Source organism: Marmota flaviventris, chromosome 10 (genome assembly GCF_047511675.1).
Source record: "Marmota flaviventris isolate mMarFla1 chromosome 10, mMarFla1.hap1, whole genome shotgun sequence".
NCBI classification, from domain to species: Eukaryota; Metazoa; Chordata; class Mammalia; order Rodentia; family Sciuridae; genus Marmota; species Marmota flaviventris.
In genome coordinates this window covers 99,774,806-99,787,673 of record NC_092507.1, presented here as the reverse complement: position 1 = coordinate 99,787,673, position 12,868 = coordinate 99,774,806, and the positions used below count along the sequence as shown (strand labels likewise).

Below are 12,868 nucleotides of genomic sequence, written 5' to 3'. Positions count from 1 at the left end.
ATTCCCACCCCAAGGATTACGACCACTGACCTATCTAGCTACTGCACCCAACTTAAATGGTATGTCTGGGTGAAATTAAGTTGTCTCTCAGAATCAGATGTAGTTTCTTGTGGTCCAGTGATTCATTAACTGAAAAACACCTGCCTGCCTTCTCCAACACCCAGTAAATGATGGTTTAGTAGAACTGGATGGTTGTATATGAGACGTCCTGTTCTTAAGCATCAAGAGCCAGGGGTCCTTCCATTACCACAGGTTTTGGGAGGGATGGAATCGGAAACTAATTCTTCTGAAATCTGAAAGGAGATACATTTAGGTAACTGAATAAAGAACATTGCTTTCTCTTTCTAGGAGAAAATAGCATTAGACAAAGTCATTCTTTTTGGTGGTGATCTGTGAGTACAGACACTAGTTAAATAAAGGTTTTAGTGAAGTGTTACAAGAGAAAAGTGAGAAGAGAATTCAGAGCAAAACTAAGTAGCAACTCTTTAAAATAAGAACTACTTGAGTAGGTCATCTTGATGTGTCCATTGAAAGATTAGTAATATTTTGGTGAATAATTTTGACAGAACCACATCAAAAAGTAAAAATATTCTCCTCTGTGCTGTGGCCCTTACCTATAATCCCAGTGGCTCAGGATATTGAGGCAGAAGAATCACAAGTTGTTAAAGCCAGCTTCAGGAACTTAGTGAAGCCCTAAGAAACTTAGTGAGACCCTGTATGAAGATAAAAAATAAATAATAATGAGATGCGGCTCAGTGGTTAAGTTCAATCCCTGGTTCCCCCCCCCCACCCCGCAAAAATGAAAAAAAATTCTTTTTATTACCAAGGGGGAGCACACACACACACACACACACACACACACACACAAATACATATACACGTACACACACACATACACATAGGACTCCACCTTTAATCCTCTTTTCTTTCATTCTCCCATTAGGAAATGTGGAAACTGTGTGTTCCCCATTGTGTGCTTACTATGTTTTTATATAATTCAGATCATACACCAGACAGGCATCTACTTGATGGAGTAAAATGATTCTCTAAGCCAAAGATGTATTTTTAACCATAATTAAAAGTAGTTGAAGTGAAACCAGCTTTATTTCAGCTAAAATCAGTTTAAAACATGCATGGGAATTTTAAAGTAAATTTATGCCAGTAGTGTAGATCCAAGTATGTGGTACATGAGGTGGAGAAGAGGTAGAGAAGGGCATAGGATCAGCTGTTTGAACAGACTCCCTGAAATGTAGGCTTTCTGCATTTAGGCATTTGTAACACATTTTCTTGGGAGTTGTTGACAGGTTTGCAACATTAGTAGAAGTTTATAACTTTAAGGGAAAAGCAGGACATTGAAAGTAGATACAGAGAGTTGTGGAGCAAAGGAGATTAGAATACCATTCTGTCTCCAGAGGGAGTTAAAAGGCACTGCCCACAATAGCAACTGAAAAATGTAGAAGTTGTATATGATTTTCCTTTTATGCCCAGAGCAGATTCAACCCATGTTTTCCTCCAATTAAGAGAGGGAGAATTGGTGCCAATGAGTGGGTGGGGGTATCAGCTGAAAGGAGGTGGGACTAAACAGTGCCTGCCCATGGGCTGTTGCTGTTGTTTGTACTTTTGTAGTTTCTATTTCTTTTATTACAGCAGAAAGAGTAACTTCCATATTGCAGCTGAAGGATCATCCAGGTGCTTCTGGAAAGAAGCCTACTCCTAGGTTCATACTCAAATGACATAAAATCAACATTCTATAGTGACACAGCCACATTAATGTTTATACCAGCTCAATTTACAAGAGCCAAACCACGGACCAAACTAGGTGCCCTTGAACAGATGAATAGAAGAAAAATTATTAAGCCTTAAAGAAGAGTCAAATTATGGCATTTGCCAGTAAATGAATGAAACTGAAGAATATTAGGCTAAGTGAACTAAGCCAATCCCAAAGATCAAAAGACTGAATATTATCTGATATTCATGTGGTAATTCAAATTGGGGTGGAGGAGAATAGAGGTATTTTGGATTAGACAGAAGTGAGTTAAGGGAGGGGAAGAGACAAGTGGTTGAGAGCATAGTAGAATGAATCAGAAACAGTACTGTCCGACAACAGATATGTAGATAAAATGTTAAGTATTATGAGTTCTTACTGTATCCTGGAGAGTAATGTTCAATCTGAGGTGCATATGGTAAAGATTTTCCCCACCCTGTAGGTGCTCTCTTCACCTTCTTGATTGTGTGGTTTGCTGTGAAGTAGCTTTGTAGTTTGAATCCATCCCGTTTTTTGATTCTTGGTTTTACTTCATGTGCTTTAGCACTTGCAGTGGAAGCTACCGTCCATGTTCATGCACATGCTTGCATGCTCACAAGGGTTGCTGTTGGCATCAAGACACAACATCCATGACCAGGACCCAAGCACCAGCCAGGGTTCCACAAATGCAGGTGACAGAGGAGCATCTGATGCTTACACCAGCCCCAGGAATTTGGTAAGCTTGCATTCTATTTGTCTTTGTCCAAATGTATTTTTCATTTGTTCTGATTAGTTATATGTGATAGTAGAATGCATGTTGGCACAGCATACATCAATAGAGTAGTTTCTCCTTTGTCTGGTTGTCCATGAAGTAGAATTACACAAATCATGTATCATATATGCCCATACGTTAGTAATGGCCGAATGATTCCATCATAGTTCCTACCTAACTCCATACCCTCTTCCCTCCCCGCACTCCCCTCTGTCTAGTCTAAAATTCATCTATTATCCGACCCCCCATGTTGCATCAGCATCCACCTATAAGAGCAAACATTACATCTTTGGTTCTTGGGATTGGCTTATTTTGCTTAGAACAATATCCTCCAGTTTTGTTCATTTAACAGAAAATACCATAATGTCACCCTTCTTTAAGGCTAAGTAACATTATGTTGTGTATATATACCGCAGTTTCTTCATGCATTCATCTGTTGAAAGGCCCCTAGGTTGGTTCCATAATTTAGCTCTTGTGAATCGAACTATAATTATTGACGTGACTGTGTCATTGTAGTATGTGGTTTGGAAGTCTTTTGTGCATAAATCTGGAGTGGGCTGAGTCTGTGCAAATTGGTTTCATTCCAAGTTTTCTGAGGACTCTCCCTAGTGCTTTCCATTGTGCTTGAACCAATTTGCAAACCCCACAGTAATGCATAAATGTACTTTTTCCCCCACATTCTCGCCCACATCTAAGACCATTTTCTAAGACCATTTTACCATATCTGTTGTTTCTTGTATTCTTGATGAATACTGACTGGAGTGAGATGGAATCTCAGTGTAGTTTTGATTTCCATTGCTCTAAAAGCTACAGACATTGAATCCTTTTGCATATGTTTGTTGATCCTTTGTGGTTCTTGGTTTGTGACAGGACTGGTCAGTTATTTTCCTACTTATTGATTGAATTATTTGTTTCTTTGGTATTGAGTGTCTTGAGTTCTTGCTGTATACTAGAGATTAATGCTCGATCTGAGGTATGGGTAAAGATTTTTTTCCCATTCTGTAGGCTCTCTTTTTACCTTCTTGATTGTGTCGTTTGCCATGAAGAAGGTTTATAGTTTGAATCCATCCCATTTATTGATTCTTGATTTTACTTTGTGCACCTTAGGAGTCTCATTAATGAAGTGAGTTCCAAAGCTGACACAGTAGAGATTTGGGCCTACATTGACCAGTGTTAGGTGCAGCATCTCTGTCCTAGTGCCTGCGTCTTTGATCTACTTTGAGTTGATTTTTGTGCATGGTGAGAGAGAGGCTTTTCATTGTTTCTTGGTAGGTATGAATTTCCAGGTTTCCTGGCACCAATTGTTGGAAGAGGCTCTCTTTTCTCCAGTGTATGTTTTTGGTGCCTTTGTCTAGTGTGAGATAACTGTGTTTATGTAAGATTGTCTCTGTGTCCTCTCTTATGCACCATTGGTCTCCATATCCATTTTGGTGCCAATCTCATGCTATTTTCTTTCTGTTCTCATGAATGCAAACAGATTCTAGTGTGACATTTAGTCAATTCATATTTTCCAGACACTGCTTGAAATTTCAGTGCTGTGGTTGTGGGATTAAGACCTTTCACTCAGGGACCAGTCTTCCAAAGCCACATCAATAATGATTGACAGTTATTTGTCTCTGAGGGCCATTTAGTAGCCTGCATGAAATCACTTAGTGGTCTAAATTTAATTCCAGTTTGAAAAATAGAACAAGAATGGAATGGACCTGTTAACTAAGAGTGAATTTCTTCTGTGGACTTAGCAAAGTTTACCTACTGAAACTTAGAAGTGGCCTTCAGGTTTTATGAAAAGAAAGATGTTTTATGCAGTGAACCATTATAGTGAATAAAGCAGATTTTTATTACGGTGTGTACACAAGGGTAATCCTCTTACTAATAATATGCATTTAGAAGTGAATATCATGTTACTGTCTTTATTCTCCATTGTTTGTCTTGTTGAACTTCACTAAAGTGAACTATGTCATACTATTTATTATCAGGTGAGTCAGAAGAAGTTGAAGAAAAACAAGTAATTTCTACTGCAGCTCTTCGTTAACTGTTGCCATGAGAGAGTTTAATACCTCCCATTACTCTTTGTTTACAAAATGTCAGCCATTTAGTAATTTGTATTTACCAAACTAATTTTAATCACATTTAACATAAAAGCTTATTAACATTCCAAGTGCTTAACTATTTTAAATGTTGACTTGCCAATATCCATTGATTTCCAACTTAGTAATTACAGTAATCTATACAAAAAGTTAATTTTGGAAATTAAATGCAAACAGGGGAGCCCCATGTTGGTAGATAGGGGTCTACATGGGAGTGGCAGCCCGAGTTCCTACTCGTGGGAAGCTGATGGGTGTCTTGTGTGAGAGCAGCGTCTTCTGCTCAGGTGAGTGACTGCAAGTTCTGCATGGGTTCTGCTGCCACAGATGGTCTCGCTGTGGTACCCAGTAGTCCTGCATGGGTGAGTATTTGGGAGACCTACTCTGACACTGAGTCTGGAGCCAAAGATGGGCACAGGACCATGATTCCTGCACAATAACAGGAATATTGCTGGCAGAGAAGCAGTATTCTCACTACTTGAATCCCAGATCACCTAGCAACACAGAATGCTGCTTCCCTCTGGCCCGCCATCTTGGATTCTTCAGAAAGCAACTTTCTTAAAAACCATGATCTATTGTAATTGTGTTTGGGGGAAAGTCTGTCTGTTTGATTGATCCACAGGAAATTTCCATTTTTTAAGTCAAAAACATGACAATTTCATATGACTGTATATAAATACCAGTGGACAAGAAAAGGACGGACAGGTTGTACAAAAACTCCATCTCCTAATTGGTTCTCCTAATTTCAGAACCAAGTAGCACTAAAAGTCAAAGGCAGGGCTGGGGCTATAGCTCAGTGGCAGAACACTTGCCTAGCATACATGAGGCACTGGGTTCAATCCTCTGCACCACATAAAAATAAACAAATAAAATAAAGACATTCTGTCCATCTACAACTACAAACAAAATTTAACAACAACAACAAAAAAGTCAAAGGCATTTATAATTAACCTGAGGATGACCACTTGATATACTAAAAATATGTATAATTAAATAGGGAATATATTTATTGTTGTTCTGTAGATGATACAAAGTTAAGTCTCCCAGAAAGAAATGGAAAGTCTTTTTCACATACAAGAATTAAATTTCTTCTATGAACCATGTATTTGAGATTTGAAGGTCATTGGAACTTTTCCAGAAGCTCTCTATCCACCACTAAACTTAAAACATTTATTACAATAATTTAAATTCTAATGTTACAAAATTTTAATCAATTGACAATGGAGAAATCATAAATGAATTAGTAATAATAAATGAAACAAATAACATTTGATATCAAATTCTTACTATATATTGTGTACTGTTTTAAGGATTTTTTTTATATATGACTGATGTGATATGTATAGCAACAATACGCAAACACATAACAAAATAATAATTCAACAAATCTGTGAGACTTCATTTTCATTGCAGTTTGTGACTGTAATTTGTAACTTTGAGATCTAATCTCTAGGAAATTAAACACACCAAATTAAAATGTGAATACTGATTAGACTGAGAAACAATTTTAAATGTCCCCAATAGAAAATAAGAAATTAAGCTTTAAAAGTCAAAATGTGATGTTTGACAAATGTCCCTATTGTTTGAATCCTATAAAAACAGAAATAAATATCCTGGTCAAAGATTTATATACTTCCATGCAAATAAAATACACACAAATGTATGTATTTGCTGCATGTGCTATTTTTTTCTGCAAAAGAATTAAAGGTTTCTGGAACTTAGGAAAATAAAGAGTATTGCAGTGATTTTATCAATTCTTGAGAGTTGTTATATTCATCTTGATTTAGAAAGCTAAATTGTTGGGCATAACCTTTTGATTCATTTTCCTTTTTCTTGTTACAAGTTTTTTACCACGATGTACAAAATCACACTTTCATTCTGACTATGGAATCTCTGACAGCTCTAATTCTAGAGGGCTACATTCTACATGTGTTAACATTGACTCAAGCTCTTTACACTCTCCTATTGATATTCTGTTGCACCTAGAACTTCATTTGTATTTTAATTAATTTATGTATTTTAATTAGGTATACATGACAACAGAATGCATTTTTGATTCATTGTACACAATTGCAGCATAACTTTTCATTTCTTTGATTGTATAGGATGTAGCGTCACACCATATGTACAGTCATACATGTACTTAGGTATGATGTCCATCTCATTCCACCATCTTTCCTGCCCCCAATTTTCCTCCAAACCCTTCCCTTCCCTTTGCCCTATCAGAGTTCCTCCATTTTTCCCACACTCCCCATTATGGATCAGTATCCACTTATCAGAAAGAACATTCAGCCTTTGGTTTTTGGGATTGGCTTACTTCACTTAGCATGATATTCTCCAACTTCATCCATTTACCTGAAAATGCCATGATTTTATTCTATTTTAATACTGAGTAATATTCCATTGTGTGTATATACCACAGTTTCTTTATTCATTCATATATTGAAGGGCGTGTAGTTTGGTTCCACACAGTTGAGCTATTGTGAAATGAGCTGCTATAAACATTGATGTGGCTGCATCACTATAGCATGCTGATTTTAAGTCCTTTGGGTATATGACCAAGAAGTGGGATAGCTGGGTCAAATAGTGCTTCCATTCCAAGTTTTCTAAGGAATCTCCATATTGTTTTCCATAGTAGTTGCACCAATTTTCAGTCACACCAGCAATATATGAGTGTACTTTCTCCCCACATCCTCACCAACATTTTTATTGTTGTCTATATTCTTGATAACTGCCATTCTGAGTGGCATGAGATGAAATCTTAGATTAGTTTTGATTTGCATTTCTCTGATGTTGATATTGAACATTTTTTCATATATTTATTGATTAAATGTATATCTTTTTCTGAGAAGTGTCTGTTCATCTCATTAATCCATTTATTGATTGAGTTGGTTTTTTTTTTTTTTTTTTTTTTTTGGTGTTAAGTTTTTGGAGTTCTCTATATATCATGGAGATTAGTGCTCTGACATACCTGTGGCAAAAAATTTCTCCCAAAATGTAGGCTCTGTCTTCACCTCATTGATTGTTTCTTTTGCTAAGAAGAAGCTTTTTAGTTTTGAGTCCATCCATTTATTATTTCTTGATTTTTTTTAAATGAAGGTGAAATCCTCATTGAGTCCTTAAATTCCTTTTTGAGTGTGAGCATGCATTTTTGTAATGTTTCATATCTTAGACTACTTATTATTGGAAGCTATTATATTTTATATTACATGATTCCTTTGACCCCCATTGCATTAAAAACTACCTTAGAGGAAGAGCTGGACATATTTCCTTAAATAAACACACATTGTTATCAAAATTGATAATATCTATCTTCTTAATAAACTTCATAGGCAATGGATATTTTGACTTTGAAGTCACATCTGTTGTGTTCATGTTGATACGTTTGTTTCATACCTTTATTTTCCTCATACTGGACCAATGTCTTTCAATTCAAGTTTGTTTTTAAATGTATAGCACAGAGTCATAACTTATCCTTTTCCTGAAATATTTTTGCAAATATAAATGTAATATTATATATATATTGTTGTATATTCTCACCAAATGTAATATAATGTATCAAAAATAAGACACTTTTAAATGCATGCAAACTACATGAAATATTTAATTCTATCTAGTTTATTATCTCAGTAATTAATGAGAGGTTGGCTCATCATTAAAATAAAAAAAACAGGAAGCATTTTTAATTGGAGTCTAAAGAAAAATTCATTTACCTTGTCATATTCCTAGTTTTGCTGAAGGGGTAATAGTTATTGGAATTTTAAAAGTGGTCAGAAAATTTTTCATGCCACTGAATTTGTCCTCATGGAGTAATTTGTATGAAACTAATATTTTTCTAAAAATCATTTATAAAATACATAATGCATGCAAGATTGATAAATGCACAGAGTCTCCAAAAGAGGCTGTAGCAATGATATTCCATGGAGGTTTGTATGTTTACTGTATAGGCAGAAATATTTTGCAGATTATTCAACATCCCTAGGCCCCTGGTGTTGGAAAGATTATACTTGAGTGGACATAAAAAGTATTTGATGTTGAAAGAATGATTATTTAATATTCTAGCTTAAAAATATTTTGGCTATTTAAGAAATGAGTTAGTAAACAGAAGAATCAGATTTAAGAAATTAGGGCATGAAATCACTGATATGTATGTTATTGAGATTTTCTTTCAGGCCTGTGAAAATTGGTCTCTGGAAATCAGAATCAGCTAGACAGCAGCTAATTCCTGGGTCTCCTTCAGGAACCAGTTTAGATAATCACTTACTACCATGGCTGGTGAAGTTGATCATTTTGTGTATTCCTTTATAACCTGTATGCAAATTACATTTTATCTAGATATTTATCCTATATGCAAATTATAATTTAGATATTTAGGTGTAACTCTGAAAGAAGGAAAGAAAGTATATTATTTTGTTCATTTCTCTATCCTCAGCATGGCCATGCAAGCCCAAAGCATCCCAGGAGCCCAACATCAGTAGTTATGAAGGGTAAAAGAAATAGATTTCCTTACATATATACCTATTTCAGCAAGTAGTGGGCTGGAGTTGTAGCTCAGCAGTAGCACACTTGCCTGGCATGTGTGAGATACTGGGTTTGATTCTCAGCACCAAATATAAATAAATAAAATAAAGATCTATCAGCACTATTTCAGCAAGTAGAAATCTCAATCATTTGTATCCCTATGCTACAGTTGGTTGATGAAAAATATCTTCTGCCTTCTTAAACTCTGTTTTAGTCAGCTATGTGCCACTGGGACCAGAAGACCTGACAAAAACAGAAGAGAGGTGGAAAAGCTTATTTTAGCTCGTGGTTTCAGAGGTTCAGTCCATAGCCAGATGACTCCAGGTCTCTGGGACTGAACTAAAACAAACATCATAGTGGAAGGGTTTGGTGGAGAGAAGCAGCTCAGGACATGGCATTCAGAAAGCAGAGATCTCGAGAGAGCTCTGCTCACCAGGGACAAACCATAAACCCTAAAGGCACAGGCACACCCTACCTGCCTATAGTTGTCACCTAATTAATCCATACCAGTGGAGTAATCCACTGATTAGGAAGAAGCTCTCACAGTTAAATCATTTCATCTCTGAAAATTCTTGCATTTTCTTGCACATGAACTTTTGGGGGACACCACCTATCTAAACCATAGCATACTCACAAGTTTATAGATGATATCCATCTGGAAAGGCCTTTTCTAAGTTTCTGGATTAATTTTGTCTACTGACAGCCTTGGTTTTCTTATTTCATGAGAATTGTTCAAGAGCATCTAAAAATACTGGAATTGTGTCCTGTTTAATTTAGCAGTATTTACCCCAAACATTACCCGAAACACACTTTGGAAGTGATATGAAATACACATGGTGGCTTTCTCCCAGAATCAGTTGTTGCCCTAGTCATTAAGCAACTATACTAGTTTCTGGTTAATTTAAAGCTTCTATATTCTAGTGTCGTTGTGTTTCAAGAATTGGAAACTGGGAACACTTTTAGAATTAAAGCTCGCTTCTCTACATTCTGTTTTCTCCCCTATCCAGGGTTGCCTCTGCTGCTAAGTTTCATTATTCCCTAAATCAATTTTTCATCACCTAAAGGAACAAATTGTTTATTTCTCCACAGATTTGTAGCTATCAATCTCAGCAGTAACTCAATGATTGATTTTTTAAACCTCCACATCAGAAAGACTTAGATAGATAGGAATAATTTGAGTCAAGTCCAGGAAGTACTAGTTGAAGTATGAAAGTTAAGACTTCATACACAGTAAACCTTTGTCATTAATTTCTTAAACCACTTTTGAATTGGGAAATATAATTGAAATGGTCATAAAGTAATTTTACTTCCCACTTTCTGATTCTGTTCCTTCATTGTTCTTTTCATATTTTTGCTTCTCAATAGTGGTATCAACTAGAAATTCTTAAATTATGACTGAAAGTGACCTCATTTCTAAAGCATTTAAAGTTATCACAGTTGAAAGCTTTTTTCTCAATTTTGGCAAATTTCTGACATAAAACTTGACATAAAATAGATCAAGGACTATTTAGGAATAAAACCAGAGACCCTGTGTCTAATAGAAGAAAAAGTAGGCCTAATCTCCATCATGAGAGATTAGGCCCCAACTTCCTTAATAAGACTCCTGTGGCACAAGAATTAAAATCAAGAATCAATAAATGGGTTGGACTCAAACTAAAAAGTTTCTTCTCAGCAAAAGAAACAATCTGTGAGGTGAACAGAGAACCTATATCTTGGGAGCAAATTTTTATCCCTCACATATCAGATAGAGCACTAATCTCTAGGGTATATAAAGAACTCAAAAAGTTAAAATACCAAAAACACAAATAACCCAATCAACAAATGAGCCAAGGATCTGAACAGACACTTCTCAGAAGAGGATATTCAATCAGTCAACAAATATGTGAAAAAAATGTTCATCATTGCTCCAATTAGAGAAATGCAAATCAAAACTACTCTAATTTTATGTCACTCCAGTCAGAATGGCAGCTATTATGCATAAAAACAACAATAAGTGTTGGCGAGGATGTGGGGGGAAAGGTACACTTATACACCGCTGGTGGGGCTGCAAACTAATGCAGCCAATATGGAAAGCAGTACGAATATTTCTTGGAAAATTGGGAATGGAACCACTATTTGACCCAGTTATCCCTCTTCTAGGTCTATACCTAAAGGACTTAAAAACAGCATATTAGAGGGACATAGCCACATCCGTGTTTATAACAGTACAATTCACAATAGCTAAACTGTGGAACCAACCTAGATGGTGGGATATCTTCCTATCCCACCTAGATATCATAGTGGGATAGGGAGAGGGAGCATGGGAGGAATAGACAAACTCTAGATAGAGCAGAGGGGTTGGAGGGGAAGGGAGGGGGAATGGGGTCAGAAATGATGGTGGAACATGATGGTCATTATTATCCAAAGTACATATATGAAGACACGAATTGGTGTGAATATACTTTGTATACAACCATAGATATGAAAACTTGTGCTCTATATGTGTAATAAGAATTGTAATGCATTCTGTTGTCACATATAAATTAAAACAAAGGAGACCTAGAAAAAAGAAAAATAATAATGAGAATAATGTACAGACTCTGAAAAGATTTCCAAATAGCTACATTTTTTCCTAAATATAATTGAAATTTCCAATAAGTTTTACTGAAGAATAATTTTACTTTCTGAATTTGGTATTTTAGAAAAAGATGAAATTATTAGAGGAGCTGTAAGTGATTCAATAAAGAATTGAAGGCAAAATATCATGTACTTGATAAATTTATGTAAAGATTCTTCTCTGAGTTCATTCTAGCACCAAGATAAAATTATCAGGGTCATAGGATTGTGTTTTTTTGTGATTCAGGTAGTTTACTTTGACTCTCTTCCTAACAACCATTGGAGTAATCCTGCCCAGATATCTGTACATCTCAATACAACAGTGAATGAACAAGGAATGTCAGACCACAGCCAGTGCAGAGCCATCACGGATGCAATATCTGTAAGTGAATATAATACTAGTGTGATAACATACATACATATTTATACATGCCTACATGCATATATATACATACATATACGTAATGTCACACACATACACATCTATCTACATATTTAAAACAATTCTTTACAAAAAGAAGCAGATCTCTGATTGAATGACAATTATTTGTTTTCATTTTAGTTTTTAAAGCAGTAAAATTAAACCAGATTAACTTTCTGTTTGATGAAAGGTCAAGTTCATGCATTTGTAATTTTATAGGATACAAAAATATCTACAAAAATGTTTCAGAGGAGCAATAGTTTTTGGTAGTTTCCTAAAATGGGCAACAGTTAAACCTAGACTCCTCTTACTGTTTGGCAACTTAAAGAATGTTCTAAATTCATAATTTAAAATCTTTTTGCTGTTTCTCTCTTAGTAACAACATAAATGAAAGGTTTACTATCTGAAACATAAATAATTTACCATCAATAATTCTCCTCTTTGGACTCCCAAGCATAATGCCCTGCCCAAAGTATTCATAGCAAAATGTTTGTTAAAGATATTTAGTCAGTTGTCTGTGGTAGAGGAAAAATGTCCAAAACTCTTGACCTACAATTACAATTTCTGGAAACCTTAAAATGTACCATCTTTGGCATTTATTTAGAACTTATCTCCTTGATTGCTTTTGGCTCAGAGTCAAAAACATTGATTGAGGACTTGTAAAGCAACTTGTTTTAACCTCTGGTCTATTATTTGCCAAATTTTTTAAAATTGAGCTATAAAATTCCTAT

The 12,868-nt window shown here is 35.5% G+C and overlaps 1 protein-coding gene across 1 annotated transcript in view; it reads left to right on the top strand.

The window, feature by feature from the left end:
- The first annotated feature begins 4,811 nt into the window (after positions 1 to 4,811).
- LOC139707402 (uncharacterized) overlaps positions 4,812 to 12,868 on the top strand; it is a 68,816-nt gene continuing 60,759 nt past the window's right edge. The window contains exon 1 of the mRNA XM_071618637.1: positions 4,812 to 4,887. Coding sequence (XP_071474738.1) covers positions 4,812 to 4,887 — 76 coding nt within the window. The remainder of the gene's footprint in view (positions 4,888 to 12,868) is intronic.